The sequence below is a fragment of the Arachis ipaensis genome, chromosome B3, assembly GCF_059453495.1.
Source record: "Arachis ipaensis isolate K30076 ecotype BB chromosome B3, ASM5945349v1, whole genome shotgun sequence".
NCBI classification, from domain to species: Eukaryota; Viridiplantae; Streptophyta; class Magnoliopsida; order Fabales; family Fabaceae; genus Arachis; species Arachis ipaensis.
Window position 1 is genome coordinate 137,221,652 of NC_142438.1, and position 17,338 is coordinate 137,238,989.

General features: G+C 30.3%; 3 protein-coding genes across 3 annotated transcripts; 2 read left to right on the forward strand and 1 right to left on the reverse strand.

Annotated features, from left to right (window-relative positions):
• Positions 1–1,567: 1,567 nt before the first annotated feature.
• LOC107631354 (Tetratricopeptide repeat (TPR)-like superfamily protein) lies at positions 1,568–3,699 on the forward strand. The gene is made up of 4 exons (XM_016334783.3): positions 1,568–2,240; positions 2,332–2,484; positions 2,569–2,774; positions 3,272–3,699. The coding sequence occupies exons 1-4, from the start codon at positions 1,788–1,790 to the stop codon at positions 3,474–3,476; spliced, it is 1,017 nt and encodes a 338-aa protein (XP_016190269.1). The 5' UTR covers positions 1,568–1,787; the 3' UTR covers positions 3,477–3,699.
• A 1,078-nt stretch (positions 3,700–4,777) lies between these two features.
• Positions 4,778–5,472, forward strand: LOC107631353 (Ribosomal protein L18e/L15 superfamily protein). Its single transcript, XM_016334782.3, has one exon. It carries the CDS (start codon positions 4,847–4,849, stop codon positions 5,288–5,290), a length of 444 nt encoding a protein of 147 aa, XP_016190268.1. The 5' UTR covers positions 4,778–4,846; the 3' UTR covers positions 5,291–5,472.
• A 1,387-nt stretch (positions 5,473–6,859) lies between these two features.
• LOC107633791 (MATE efflux family protein) lies at positions 6,860–14,694 on the reverse strand. The gene is made up of 7 exons (XM_088509670.1): positions 14,191–14,694; positions 13,233–13,774; positions 11,169–11,255; positions 8,221–8,277; positions 7,769–8,126; positions 7,605–7,691; positions 6,860–7,512 (listed from the first exon to the last, which is right to left on the reverse strand). The coding sequence occupies exons 1-7, from the start codon at positions 14,500–14,502 to the stop codon at positions 7,423–7,425; spliced, it is 1,533 nt and encodes a 510-aa protein (XP_088365796.1). The 5' UTR covers positions 14,503–14,694; the 3' UTR covers positions 6,860–7,422.
• Positions 14,695–17,338: the final 2,644 nt, after the last annotated feature.

Here is a 17,338-nt window from a genome sequence, read left to right on the forward strand (position 1 = left end):
ATGGCCCGAGTTCAATTTTTCCTATGGATAAGATCTAGTAATAAAATTGGGTTCATCTTTATTTAGACCATATGTGTTTATCCACTTAACTTAATAACCAAAAAATTTAACCAAATTTGTTACAATAAAGTGACATTTTTTTTTGTTAATTTTTCTTTTAAAATAACACACCTTAATTATAGAATAACTAAAGAAATAATTGTAATTCATTGTTATTAATTATTTGATCCTTGCTAAAACTTTTTTCCAATTTTTAGCTATCTATTTGATTTTTTATGTGATCAAATAAAATTTATTTTATTTAAACTAATATATTTTCTATATAAATGCCAACAAAACTAATTAAACAATGAAATAAAACATATCTACAATCTAAAACACTTTATAATTTTTTATTTATTAATTAGGCCATTAATTAATAAATTTTTTATTAAACTATCTCATCATTAGTATATATATATTTCAATTTATTTTCTATTATTTAGATATCGGGTATTTTTCGTCTATGTAAAAGGAATTCCAAGTTTTAAATTTTTGATACTTTTATTTTATTTAAAAAAAATTTAAATTGTGTATTCTCTATTTTTTTCTACGACTAAATTATCAAGATAATACTAAAAAATTTACGTTACTCCGAAAAGTAACTTCAAAATGTTAACGACAAATAAGTTTTAAAAAAATTTAAAAATATAACAAAAAATTAAATATTAAATATATATTCTAAAAATAAACTTTAAAGATAAAATTTTGATGCAATTTGTTGTAAATATTATTAGAAAAATAAATTTTTTTATTTTTTAAATTTGATAATTTTATGTCAAGTAAATTTTTAAAATTTTTTTATTATAAATGACTAAATTTTTTTAAAAAATAAAAAAATCTAAAAATTAAATTTCCTTCTAAATTTTTATATATAATTTTAAATATTTATTCAGATATTATCACAAAATTTTAGATAAAGTAAAAAATATAAATATTATTTTATTATTTATAAAAAATATAATATTTATTATTTTTATCATATTTTTAAATAATTTAGAGATGAGAAAGTTTAAGAGCCAGTAATTTTATTAAAATTTGGCCAACACTTAATTAACAAAAGAAAATGGTGTAATTTTGCTATATTAAAAATACTAATAATGATTAATTGATGACTACAAATCATAAAATCTACTGACCTCCTAGCATTCTTCTTTAGACTATGTTTGGTTGGAAAGAAATAAATAACGAAAAAAATTGAATGAATTTTTATTTTCTTTAAATATGTTTGGAAGGAAAAAAAATATTTTAAAAAAATAAGGAATAATATTAAAAGTAAAAAAAAATTAATTTTCTCTCATTTTTTTTAATATTAAAAAAAAATAGTAAATTTCACTAATTTTTTTTTTTAATTATCTCTTCAACCAAATAATATTCTTTTCTTTTTTTAATTTTTTTTCTCTCTTTTCTTTTCTTTCATTTTTTCCTTCAAAGGAATATTAGAGATGATGTAGTCGATAACATGTAACAGACTGTTGGGTGACTTTTTTCTCATCTTATAAGAGCCTTGAAAACGACATCGTTTTGCACGGGAAAGGTGGCACACGGCACTGGCCAACACATAGCCACGTTCCAATATTGCACCAATAACACGACAACACTGGCGCCCATCTTCATCCTTACAAGTCACAACTTCCCCCCCAACATAAATATCTTCTCCCCTCGCTCTTCTCACTTCTCACTCAAACCCCTCCCCTTCCCGGCGGCTTTTCTTTCTTTCTTTTCTCCTTCCTCTTGTTGTTTCTGCCATGGCTGCGAATCTGGGCCACCTGGCACTCTTACTAGACATAGCTTCCCCGCGGAGCATCATTCTCGACAGGAAGCTTATTCGCCCCGCCGGGATCGACGTTGTTTTGAGCTTGTCACCCAGAAGGGACCATGAGGGAGAGTATCGGAGCAGCAACAACAACCTCCGCGCGGTGATGGCCCGGGGGAAGTCCAACTCCGAGAAGAACGGGGTCGGGTATGACGCCGAGTCCAGCGACGAGGACAATAATGGCGGCGGCGGCGGGTTCTGGGAGACTGAGGAGTGGGAGAATGAAATACGGAGGAGAGTGAGGGATTTCGAGGACAGGAGAGCGCTTGAGAAGAAGGCCGAGGAGTTGCAGAGCCGCGGCGGCGATGGGACGCAAGGAGGAGAGGAAGGTACGGAGGAGACCGAGGAAGAGAAGAAGATGAGAGTGAGAAGAGAGCTCGAAAAGGTTTTGTCTGTTTCAATTGACCTATCGGTGATAGATACATGATGAGATGGGATCTTAACTTTTATGTTTAATGAATGAATGTGCCGTGCAGGTGGCTAAGGAACAAGAAGAGAGGAGAGCGACGGCTCAATTGATGTTTGATTTGGGTCAGAAAGCTTACGGAAAAGGCATGTACGGACGTGCCATTGAGTTTCTTGAAGGTGCACTGACTATCATCCCCAGGCCTACTTTATTTGGTGGTGAGGTTGGTTGGCTCACTTCTCTCTGTTTATCTCTCTAATTGATGAGTGTAGGTGGAGGGTTTAGGGTTAATTGTTATTTATTTCAGATTCAAATATGGCTTGCTATGGCTTATGAGGCCAACAACCGCCACAAAGACTGCATTGATCTGTACAAGCAACTAGAGAAGACGCACCCCAGTATTAGCATCCGCCGTCAGGCCTCTGAGCTTCGCTACATTTTGCAAGCGCCCAAGCTCAAGATATCACAAGAGGAGATGGTCACCATACCCTTGATTGGTTCTAGTTACGACAGGTTCTTTCCTTCTTACCATAATCTTTATACAATCCTAGTTTGTGGCAAGAAATTATTTTTCTTCTATGTGGTTTACTGCTCAGTGTCAAGATTTCCAATTATGCTGATGCATGATTCACAACTAGACAATGAACACAAGCAACTTGGCTCGATTTCCACAAATATCATTGCTTTTTTATTCCCTATCAATCTTTTTCAGTGGTTATATTGACCTGTATAGAGTATAGGTGATAGAGAAGGAAATTGCATTTGTTGCAACTTGCTCAAGTTGTTGCATCATACTGTTCATGTCAAATCGTCAATGTGTAATAATCTCTATTCATGTCTTATTGTCAGTGAGCTGTGTCCCAATACACTGAACTGCCATCGGCATTTGTCACATTGTGGTGGATCATAACTATTAACTGCATATATAGTAATTTAAATTGCACTTTGTTACTTTTGTGACTTGGAGCATATTAGAAAAATAATCTTTTATTTGTTGCCATGCAATGTAGCTATGCGGGAACATGGAGTGATAAGTACAAGGACAAGGATCGAATAAGTGGATCGGTTACCAACCAGCTTCCATCTTCAAGAGATTACCTTGGGGATTTTCTTGTATGGAAACCTCCAATTGGGTTAGAGAAAAGTAGAGCTTTCTGGATTGGATTGACAGTATGGTTGGGTTTGGTTGGTGCTGCCCTCATTATTCAAAAATGATCATACACTTATACATACACATTTTGCCGTCTCCAATTTCTCATCTATCCGTTCTACTTAATTACCTCTTAGATTTTCTTTTTGATTTGTATATACATAATTATAATTATATATAGATTCTAATGTGAAGCCCCATGTCACTGTAACATTGTTGTACCGTTTGTACTGGTGGAATATATTTGTAAAATTAATTACATGCCGTCTTATTATTTTCCCAGGCATAGTAATTCTGCTAAACCGTTTCCAGTTTCTAATCACACAAAAAAATAATTATTTCATTATTCGAGTCTGATTCGTATGAAATGTCATCTTTAGAAGGTTTAGGTTCCTCACATCAAGTGGTCTGTAACCAATTGAAAAAAAGAAGAAATGATATTACAGCCGCGAGAGAAGATAATGGAGTGAGTTTACTTGGAATCTTTTTCCAGAAGGGTGGGTTGAACAGCTTCTACTTATTATAACATCACAATATTAATATTACGAGTTTTTATTCACTATTTATTGGTCTTAACCAATCTCAAATTTAAATATACTTATTGCAAGACATAGATGATAACTAATAAACTAAAGCATTGCGTGTATTTACTTGGCACTTAAGAATATGATCTCTGTAGTTGGTTAGTTGTGGACTGTCAAGTGTCGCGTATTGGCGGCTTTTGATTAACTTGATAATTGAAGCTCAATTTTTCCGTATTGTCAAGAGATTAACTTTTTCTTTCTTAATTAAAAGAGATTAACTTGACTATAGTTATACAGTTATAAAATTGGTGAAACAACATCAGTCTGAATGCTCATGGAGCAAATCAAATCAAAATCAAATTAAACTTGTCGTAATTGATCACCTAAAGAACAAAAATTTTTGTGATGTTTTCTGGGCCAACAACATAACAGGTTCTTCTTTATTTCTGGCCCGACATTATCAAATAAAGGCTCAGAACCCAAATATAGTATGGTTCTTGGCGGCGAAGTCCGAAGTGAAGGCGCCGCGCTTCCGTCCTTGGCGCTTCCGTCTTGGCAACTCAAGCAAGGCGAGAACGACGGGGAGAGCAGCAGGTCCGCCGGCGAGGAATGAGTCTTCAGAAACGGGATAAGGTACCGGTAAGGAGCTACAGCTGCAGATTGGGGAAGGACAGCTCTTCCAACTCCGGGTCGGGTCATAGGATTGGGGATCCGATTTTCTGTGGTTTGGGCTTGTCTGTTGGCCTGGACTCTAAAAAAAAAAAGCCCATAACACCAAAACCCTAGGAGTAAAACCATAAACCAAAAAATCTAAATCCATCGTCACGCAACTATAAAATACCCCAAACCCTAATTCCTCTATCTCTGTCCGCCGAACCCCTACATTCAGAGTGCTCGCTTGAGATCCGAAGATGACAACTCGCTTCAAGAAGAACCGCAAGAAGCGCGGTCACGTGAGCGCTGGGCACGGTCGTATCGGAAAGCACCGTAAGCATCCAGGAGGTCGTGGTAACGCCGGTGGCATGCACCACCACAGAATCCTGTTTGACAAGTACCATCCCGGTTACTTCGGTAAGGTAGGTATGCGGTATTTTCACAAGCTCCGCAACAAGTTCCATTGCCCAATCGTTAACATCGACAAGCTGTGGTCATTGGTCCCGCAAGAGGTGAAGGATAAGGCCTCCAAGGAGAAGAAGGCTCCATTGATCGATGTAACTCAGCACGGTTACTTCAAGGTCTTGGGAAAAGGTGTGCTCCCTCAGGACCAGCCTGTTGTCGTCAAGGCTAAGCTTATTTCCAAGGTCGCCGAGAAGAAGATCAAGGAGAACGGTGGCGCCGTCCTTCTCACCGCTTAGGTTACCTTTTAAACTTCATTTTCTTTTTCTTCATTCAGGAGTTTTAAGTTTTGTGATCTGTTGAGACTCTGGTTTCTGATCGTTTTAATTTTAATTAAATGCTGTTATGGATATTTTCCGAATCGCAATGCTGTCTTATATTGCTAAGGATATATATATATTTTAGAAAAGTTTATTTCATATGCGCTGATCCGTTGTTTCAATTAGATTAGTTAATCTATTAATCCAGTTTGCGCAATGGAAATGGTTCTACAGGAATTCTTGGAGAAATCTATTCTAGGTTTGTCTTTTGATCTGTTTAATTCATATACGCAACCAAATCTATTCTGCAATCTGTTAAGCTGCGGTGGTATGTGCAGAGAAGCTATGAAGTTGCTTAATTTTTAGTAGGCTACGGATTAATAGATTGTGAAGAAGCTTTAATACTCGGGGGGTAATTCACGGTTTTCTTAAAAAAAAAAAATAAATCTGACTAAGTTGTGCTGCACAAAGTGAAATGCTGGAACCCTACCCTAATGGAGAGTGCGATCATTATTTAGGTTTTGCTAACTTAGCGGAAATAAATTGAAGTTGACAAACTTGATTGGCGCTTCACGGTTTCTAATTCTATCAAATAATTAGAAGCACAATGTTATTATTGAACAAAGAATCAATATTTTTAACCGCAAAAGGATACAGAAGGGTGTGGATTGTGGAAGGAACCCCTAATCTAGGAAGCTCGAGCCCAATTGTTGCCTTTTCTATTTGGGTTAGATACAAACATTCTTTCCTTCTTTTCAAGCAATAACTGTTTGCCGCCAACGACACTATGAACGAATTTTACATGGACTCAAGCAATAAAGGTCCAAGGGCCAATTCCTAAAAAAGTCTCGAATTAAGCCACCAATTCTTCCCCTAAGCTAGCATGGAAGCGATTAAATTCATCAGTCCACTAATCAATATGCTTCGGCCTAAAATCAAACTTCCAATGTAATTGTTAAGGATAATCTTGTTCCGCCATTTTCAATAAATAATGCATGGATATTGAAAATACAGTAGTCGTAATAGTATTGGGATTTTACACCATAATAAGTTATCTTCTCACAGGAAGGGGGAAATGTTTTAAGTTTTTACCTCCATTCTCCTGCTGGACTTCGCTTGGACTAGAGTGTGAAATTCAAACTTTTGTTCACTTTTTTTTTTTTTCAATTTATGCAAAACGTATTTGTGTAATATTTTGTTATCATTGGAAGGTTACCTCTTTTTTTTTTTGTTGGTAGAATCATATGGATCTACCTTAAAGTTATATATGATATTTTAATACTATAGTCCCAACACAAAACCCAAGAGCTTCTCTGAAAACCTGATAGCCCATAGAAAATATAGAATTTACAAATCAATTCCATCCCTAATCCTACCCTTCAGCCACCTCAATCAACGATATTTGTTCCAGTAATTCATGGAAACCTGGCCTCCAGTTGGATGACTTAGCCCTCCATTAGATTTTTTCGACTTCTATGGGGAACACAACCTGGATATGGAGCGCTATACTTGGATGCAACAAAGCTACTACTACCAAAACAGAGCAACAACCTCTAAATTGATTCTTTAATTTCCTGCAGATTGCAAGCCGGGAGGCAAAGTAGCATGGTGACATAAAAGAGAGTTCAGAAGGGATGAGTGTTGAGAAAGAAACAGGTGAACTATTGTAAGGCGATAATGGAAGACAAAAGAAAGGAGAGGGAAGGGAGCTGCCGCCGTTGAAGAAAAGGATGAGCAGCAGCAACCCCATCCACTACAGCCCTATCGTTCCAGACTCAGCCACCCCTCAACCTGTTTGAGGGGTGGAGATAGAGAAATGCTAGAGGATTATCACAAAATTTATTGTTTTTGACCATCACATTTAAGTATCAACTCAATTTCTTTGGTTTTATAATTCAGTAACATACTTTAGCCCATATTTTTAAACATTGATAGCTAATTAATGGTCAAAAATAATAAATGTTGATTACTTTTTAGCATTTCTATCATACGAGCCAACGAGGCATAACACTTCTAAATTATACAACTGGGCTAATGTTGGCCCTTGAACACAAGTTTGACAAAATGAAATTAAATACATAAAAAATTTGGTTCTAGAATTTGCAACACTTTCATGTTTGCTGATCATTATTTGCGACACCATTGGATTTTGAATCTTTATGCCCACCCCACTTCTTTATTCTATCTTCTGCAAGGGAGGCCTGCCATCAACACCCAAAACTAGCATGAATATAAGATAATGAAATTGGTTTGCATGCAATGTGATATGGTCTGATCTTCACAAAGATCTTACCTCTTTGTCCCAGTCAGTTCTATATACTATGATGAATAGAACACAAGTTTGGACAATGGTCCCCGTGAGCATCCCAGACCAGATCCCCTGGAAATATCCATCATAACATATCACAGGACTGAATAATAGAGAAGGCAAATAAGGGAAGCAAGAAAAAGGCTTACAATGACACCAAAGTCAAGCGCATAGCCCAAAATAAGTCCAAGAGGAACACCAAAAAGATAGTAACAAGCAATGTTGACATAGGCAACAAGACTCTGCCACCCTGCCCCAACGGCAACACCTGAAAGAACAGGCTGAACATTGTTGATGATGATGCAAAAGGCCAACATTGGTGTCAGCTCCATCACCAGTTCCTTCACCGCTGAATCATTTGAGAACAAGGAAGGGTATTGCTTCCTGAACATGATAAGAACCAGTGACATTGCTAGACCCAGCACAAACGATGTTATCACTGCTACCACTAGCGAGAATTTCGCTGCTCTTGGGTGTGATGCCCCTAGTTCATTTGACACCCTCACACTGCCCACAACTCAACAAAATTAATTCATCTTAATTGAACAATAACCACTTTACTCTTTAGGATGAAGCTTTTGTGTTACACAATAATAAATACCTTACTGCTGCATTCATTCCAAAGGATACCATCACGGTCCAACCCAAGATGTTCATGCTGCAAATCCATTGCTACAAGGTCAGATATGATTTCACCAAACTCAAATAGGCTATTCTCATAGCACAATTAATTAAAGTATCCCATCAGTTAATATTCAAATTAATACTGAAAGATTAAGTATATGACAATTCCAACGTGTGCTTAATTTTTCAAGGACAAATTTAAAAATTACTTTTGGCAAAAACACATAACAAAGTAGTGTGCATGGTCACGTCCCAGAAAAAGTATGCATGCATGGTAAAGGAGGAAGAAACAAAAATAGTTTAAATAAATAAATTAAAAAAAAAACAATTCTTATTGTATTGTATGCAATTTCAGTTTAGATAATACTTAATGGAGATAAATTCCATTGATTTTTCTAGAATTTTAATTTAGAATTGTAGGTGTGTGAGATCCATTACTAAAGTGATCAGAATTTGTATGTAGTTTATACTGGATTTGTAGCATGTGCATCCATATGTATCGGTAAGGCCGTGTGTGAAATGTTCTTTCTGTTTTCCATGAGGTCCTTCTTTGCTTTTCCAAAAATGCTTAAACCATGGTGCTGGTGGGGTCTGTAGCATTGTGATATATATTCACTAGACTCCAAATTAAATAATTGAGGGAGTTTAAAGTTTAAACTTCTCACTCTTAACTCGATCAATCACTTTTATATCAAGGAAAAGAAAGAAAACGACAAATGTTTGTCTTTTTCTTGGGAGGGGAAGGGTGTGGAATGATTCAAAAGGTAGTTTTGCATGAAACATTACTTTAAATTTTATTAAGTTCACACTATGATATAAATACTAATGATGGATAGTGATGAGAAATCATAATTTATATAACGGTAATTTTAAGGAGATAAAAAAATAATCCAAACTTATTTTATTTATTATTTATTAATTAATATAATAATTAATGAATAATAAATAAAATAAATTCTGATTATTTTTTGATTAATTTATTTTAATCATTATATAATTTTATGATAGCTCCCTCTTGGTCCCTGCCTCTATGCTTAAATTAATGAATTTCTGTCGCTTGGCTGAGTGGGAGCAAGTGCCTAGTGGCAGTAAGTTTTCATTTTGAATTTGCTATCTATTCCAAATGTTATATGTAAAAAAAAAATTATTAAATTAATTATTATAATTAAATTAATCACCCAATATTGTTTAATGTGAAGATTCACACATAATTATTTTTATATTAAATTAATAATTAAAAATTTTTATATAATAATTTAATTAAATTTATTAAATTATTTAATAATCTTTAAATATCAATTTAATGTAAAAATACCTGCATCTGAATTTTAATGTTTTTTAACATATTTATTTTTTCAATAATAAAAACTTCACGTAAAGTGTAAAGAAAACTGCATCTGGATTTTTACCTTCTTCCATTCATCAACCAATGAGTGCAATGTTTAGTATGAAATAGGAACTACTATTGGAGGCTGTCCCGTGATTATGATTTTTTCATTTTTTGGTACAATAATAGAACCGAATCCCAAAGCATGCTATTCTCTGCGTTTATTAAGTGTTTTTTTTTTTTTATTGTTTTTCAAATTAAATTTATTTTTTAATTTCAAAAGATCATTAATTAATTTTTACCTATTATACCATTTATTATTAAATAAAAAAGTTAAAAGACTAAAACGTTACTAATAATGAGAGAAAATTATATTAAGAATAATTTAATTCTTTTCTTTTGATTATTTATATTTTCAAAAAAAAATAATGATTGTTTTAAGAGAAATATAGAGAACTATACTTTTTATTTAGTTAATATTAATTAATTTTTTTAATTTGAATGTTTTTATTTTTTGTAGGATTTAAAATTTATAGTTTATAACTTAAGATTTAGGATATTAAAGGTTTATTAGAATTTAAAATTTAAAATAAATAAATTTTTTTTAAAAATTAACTAATATTAACTGAAAAAAATTAATTTTCTAACATTGTTCTTTATTTAATATTTTTTCACAACTAAAAAAAATACCTAATATGAAAGGAAGGGGTATTATTTAATAATATTAATTAGTTAGAATGATGAACAGTTGACCAGTTAATTAAACAAAGTTTTATATTTATATTACCTGTAATTTAGCTGACAAGTGGCTTTAAGCCTTTAAAGTAATATAGATGGTTTTATATTGAAAAACATTAGTTTTTAAAGTATTTATTATATAAAAAATAAAAGTATATGTTATATATATATATATATATATATATATATATATATATATATATATTATTAAATTTTTTCAACAAAATAACCTTAAAGAAACTTCTTAGAGAAACTTTCTTTTAATTAGTGTTTAACTAAAATGAGATGCAATAAACTATTCTTTATCATAAACCTAATCCAGTATCTGACAAAATAGAAAAAGGATAATATCATTTTTTGTTTTTATAAATTCATAAGAATATATAATATAAAAAATCGCATATGTGAAGTAATATTATTAAAAATAACAATGATAATATCATTTTTTTATAAAATAAAATAAAATCATATTGATTTTATTACTATATCTTGCACAATATAAATTTAGATTTAATAATTCATACTCGGGTACGGTATACTTATAATAAAAGATTTTTACATAAATATATTTTTTTATGGCATGCATACTCATTCACTTTAGGTGTTGTACCAACTACCAAGTACGAACTTTATTATGTGTTGAAATCAGAAAGACTTTTATAATTTGTTTCATATTGATTTTGTCATTTATGATGATTCCAAAGGCATGTGGATACGTTGGTTTAATCATTACTGCATTAGGCACTATTGTAACACATAAAATAAATCTTTGTAGCAATAACAAAAGGGAAAAAAGGGTAACTTTAATTTATTTCCGAATGAATATTGATTAGCGGAGTGATTGATGAGAGGGGTCTCACCAGATAGATAAGGCATCAACTGAAACTTCTGCATTCTTCAGATATCCCGCGAACAGAATTAGTGCCATAAAATACCACATTTCCAGGCTGCAAACATATATATACATACTGTTAAAGTAAAAATTATATATATATATATATATATATATATATATTATATTAAATTTTTAATAAATTGATTAACTCAAAAAAATATTAATCTAAAATAACAAAAATAATTATAATTGTTCTTACTTTATTTTTAATATAACTAAATATTATTTCTTCATTTATGTTCTTAAATAATTATTTAATTATTCATCATCTCCTACTCAATTATGAAATATGAAATTCACTTGTCATAGTATTTATTATGATATAAATAAAATTTATTTCTAACCAAAATAATTACTCTAGAGTCTACACAAGACCATTTTAATAAAGATTATTAATATATTAATATATAGATGATATATTTAATTGTCTTAACTAAATTTTAAAGAAATACTAATCATTTAAGTTATGTCTAATTAAAAAATTAAGATTCAATTTGATTATTAACTAATTCGTTAGTATGATAAAGTTAATTATCACTATTTATTTTTTTTTATTGAGTTGATTAATTTATTTATTTTTAATATTTATATTAGATCAAATTTAACCAAATAAATTATTATTTCTTAAGTTTAAAAAATAAATTTTTAATATAAAATTCAAAAAAATAATTTATATTTTATTTTAAGAACAAACATAACACCACAAGAGAAATAATATATAAATATTGGTGGAGGCAAGTGCCCCTTTCCACAACGTATATATCAATCAAATTCATCTAATTAATTAGTCTGCCAATTTATATATACAAAAATATTATTTATACATTAAAATTAATTATTAATATATTTATATATAATTATATATATAATTTAATTTATTTTTAATATATAATTATATATTTATATTTTAATATATATTATTTTATACTAATAATTATTTTTAATAATTAATTTTAGTGTATTTTTAATTTAATCGGTATATATATTATGCTAACATTTATTGTACCAATAAATGCCGTCCACATGTATGTCGCGATCTTTGTAGTGCAAGCACGAAGCATGGGAAACGAGTTAGATTCTGTCCTCTATTATTTATATGTTGGTACCAAAAAGCGTCAAATCAAATTAAATTTTTTTTGGGTATGTGAGAAACTTATATTAGGTATGGAGTATGGTCAATGTATTCTTCACATTTATATGAATATTGATTGATGTATGACCTATTTAATTCGTTAGTTATTAGATAAGACATAAAAAATGTTACTTAAACAATTAGAATTTAAAGTCACCAAAAAAAAAAAAAAAACAATTAGAATTTAAAATACATTTCACCAATCAATGCAAGACGGACCCAGGTTAATAAGAAGGGACACTACTTGTCTCCGCTAAGTTTTGAAAAAAATGTTAATAATTATATACAAATAAATATATCTCTTGTCAAATTTGATTTAGTAAAAAAAAAAAAAATAAACATTGATAATGCTCTTTCTAAAATTAGTTAATTATCAAACTGAATCTTAATTTTTTATACATAAGTAAAATTAATAGTAATTTTTAAAAAATTTGTTGAGATAAAAAAATATTATTTATACATTAAATAATAAAAAAATCAATTTTTAGACATTCAATATTAACTAACTTTTTTTAATTGTAAAAAATCTTATTTTTAGAGAATTTAAAATTCAGAATCTACCATTTAAGATTTATGATTGAGAGTTTAAAATATAAGATGAATAAAATCATTTTAAAAAAGATAAACTGATATTAATTAAAATTAATTAAAAAATAATTGTTTAATTAAATTTTAATTAATATTTTTTATTTTAATTCTTATATATAATTATTCTAAATATAAGTAAATTTTTTTTCTAATACTTATATACATAATTTTAGTTTTAAATTATAAATATTTTTTCGTGTATTTCAAATTATGAATATACCAATCTTGAACAAAATTTATTTTGTAACTTTGTCTCATATGCATCAGGCAGCATATGACCAAGAAATAAATAAATTTAAATTTTGATACCAGAGCATAACTGCAGATGCAAGGGAGAGACGAACGAATCCCCAGAGATTCTCAAACGCCTTTAGCGAGAAGCCACTCCACGCGTTCCCGCACGTGCCGCTCAGGATGTACACAAGCTGCGCCACCACTATGAACCACCAGGACCCGTTCAGCACCACCGCGGCCCCGACCAGCCCCCAGCCCAGCCTCAGCATGAGCAGCCAGCTGAGCAGCAGATGCATCACAAGCGCCGCCGCTGCTATCCAAGCCATGACCATGATCTTGCTTTGCGCCTGCAGGAACTTCTGGATCGGGAAATTCATGGCGTATGCGAAGAGCTGCGGTATCATCCAGACGGCGAACTCCCCCGCCGCCTTGGATATGGCGGCCGTCTGGCCAATAAAATTGAGGAGCGGCTTGGCGAAGACGTAGAGAAGGCTGAGGATCAAGCAGGTGGTGTTGAGAATGACCCATGATCGTTGCATGTAAATCCCTAACATCCTCAATTGTCCCGCTCCGAACGCTTGTCCGCATAGCGTTTCCAACGCACTTCCCATCCCAAGCTGCATTCATTTCTATCAATTACTCATGCCAAACATCATGCCACATACACTAATTTACTCTAACTTTATATTCAATATTAAATTCAATTTGTTACACACCAGATCAGACTACAAGTACAAATGTACTATTATAACGCCTATATCATTTGAGGAATGCTAGGGGCAGCAATTTTAGTATTTTATAACCATCAATTGATCATTAATAGTGTTTTTAATGGTATAAAATTACATCTAATAGTGAGAAATCACTCACTTTTATTTTAATGGTTAAGTACTAGTCAGAAAACACAAAAGTTGTTGCCCCTATACTTTTCCATATCATTTATGAGTAGCAAAACTCACAAATCACAATACAATATTTAAACAAGAGTTGACAGAGGTCTTGTTGGTATTTAATATCCCTTTAATATAATTACCATGATGCCGAAGCAGAAGCCGGCGATGACGGAGTTCTCGACAGAGACAGCGGCGAGCTCTAAGGTGCCAACGTGGCCAGCGAAGAGCTGAGTGATGGCGCCGAGTGAGTACTGGCAGACAGAGGTGAAGATGGCAGGGCCGGCCAGGTACCAGAGCTTCTTGGACTCGAGGAGAAACTCCCTGCCGAAGATTCTGGGGCTGCTGATCGGAGGGATGTCATGGGATTCTGTGGTGAATACGGCGGCGGGCGGCGGCGGTGTGAGAAGAGGGCGAGTGTAGTTGTTGTTATGATCTTGTCCCTCTCCCTCCATAAATGGATATGGACCTAGCAAGCTGGCTAACTAGAAAAGAACAATTGAAAATTGGGAAGACACGTTTAATTTATATGCATAAACAAAGATGGCCAGCCATGTTAATACACGTCTTATCTTACATCACTCACCCGTAACATACATGTTTTTTCTTTCTACTTATTATGTGGGATTTAATTAATGGGATTTAATATATTCATGGTTATGCCAAACGCTCTATACTACTTTTGTGTTAATGTTAATAAATCAATATATATTTCATATATTAAAAAAAAATAGTAGAACGCCTTTTAATTAATATTATCATTTTTATATTTAAAATATGAAAATATCTACGTAACTTTCAAAACAATAGCATATGTACTATCATCATTTCTTTCCTTTGAATTTCTATATATACTTTTGATAATTGATAATATTAATAAATAACACGAGTTACAACTTGTTCTTTTTTATATACATATCGTGTGTATTGTGTCTTGTTATGCAGATTGGATGTTCTAGACCTTAACATGGTGGTTACTTTTTGAAATTTATGTAGAAAAATTTTGACCGTTTGATTTTTTTATTGGTAAAAATTGGTACATAAATTAGATAGTCTGATTTGTATGAAAAAAAAATTAAAATTACATAGAGTTAATCAAACTGTTCGATTTTAGGGTTATTAAATTTTTTTATTTTACGCAAATTAAAAATAAATCACACCATCCGATTTACTTAAAAAAATTATTTTAATACCTAAATAGAAATCAAATCAATCGATTTATTTCATTATATATATACACAACTTGCATCCGAGTGATCTCTCTTCCTCCAGAACTCTCCTCCTCTTATATTTTTATTTGTGCTTCAAAAAATTACAGGTGAAGTTCATATATATTGATGTGAGAAAAAAAAAATAGATGATAGGATTATATTAAAAGTATATTATAATGTTCAGATTTTGTTACAAACTTCTGAAAGAATAAAATTTGTATGTGAGAATTCGTTAGATATTGTTGTTCCATTCACAATCTCATTTGAAAAACTAAAATGTGTGATTTGTGAGAAAATAAATTCTAAAATGTCAATGAGAGTATCATGTATTTTATACAAGTATCTTATACCGTATTTGGTGAATTTATTCAAATTCAAACTAAATATGTAACTGATGAAGCGAACATGCAAGAGATATTTTCAATGTATATTAAAAGTTGCTTTCAAATGTCGTTCATTGAGTTGTATATTGAATTCAAACAATCTAAAGCCAACCAAAATATTAAATGAGAAGATTACAACAGTGACAGTGAGGAAGAGTTTAAAAGCAATTATGAGGTCATTGACTCAGATAGAGACGAAGATCAAGCTGACAACACTATGAAGACAAATGTAGGAGAAGTGGCAAATGCACTAATAAACCAACATCCGTTTGAGGAGCCATCTTTCATGCGTGCTTTAGATTTAGAGGCTATACATGCACTGAAATTTTTTAAATATATAAATACAGGTACGTAATTTAAATATTTGTTCGAGAGATCACAATTTTATTATAATTTATATTGTTGAGCGATTAATTAATTATGTGACATATGAAAATATAATTAATTAGTATTTATTTATGTCTTTATTTGATTAAATTTAAGATAATAATTCTTTTTATTTATTTATTTATTTGATTAAAATTTAATTAACATTTATTTATGTATTTATGTTTTTATTTGGTTAAATTATAACTCTAATAATACTTATATGGTATTATATTCTATTCTATTACATGCATACATATATCAACAATACATATTCATAATACCACAAGCCTAATTATTTGTGAGATAGATAGCTTATCAAGTAATAATTAATAATTTACTGATAATAATTAATAATTTTTTAATAATAATAACTAATTTATTAAAATAATACTAAATTTAGTGTTAATTAGTTAATTTAATAACTAGTATGCATACATAAATACGGCTAATCTACAAATTATTTAACTAATATTATTAAAAAAAATTAAAAATACAACTACAATAAATATATTAATTAAATATCTAACAATAATCAATTAATTATTAAATTTTAAAAAATATAATATTTAGTAAATCTATTTTACTGAAACTCCACAATAATAATTTAACTTCTAAATTTAATTAATAAAACTAAAAAATATTTTGAAGAGTTTTTTATTTTTAAAATTATGATATTATTATTCATATTAAATATTTTATTAAATATTTTATTAATTTTTTATTAAATTATTCCTTACATAATTACTTATTTATTAATAAATAATTTATCAAATAATAATTAATAACTTTCTAATAATAACTAATTAATTAACTAGCATGCACGTACGACTAACCTAATTTAAATAACAATATTAAAAAATTTAAAAACTCAACTACAATATTTATGTTAATTAAATAGCTAACAATAAATAAATAATTATTAAAATTTAAAAAATATAATATTTATTAAATCTACTTTACAAAAATTATACAATAATAACGTAACTTCTAATAATAATTAATAAAACTAAGATATAATTTTAATAATTATTACAAAATATTCTAAATATATATTTTCTAATAATCTGTTACATCAGTCCAGTATTAACATTATCATTGACTAAAATATTTACTAACTAAATTTAAATATATATTTTTAATTACTACATTAATTATTATTAACAACCTTAATTTTTAACATTATTAATAATATTTCTATTAAACAAAATTTAAAATACTAATTTATATAATCAGAATGACAAAAATAATTAATAATATAAAATTTAGGATCATCTACATCTTTAAATTTGTGTTTCTTTGGCATTGTGATTTTTTAATGAAGATTGATA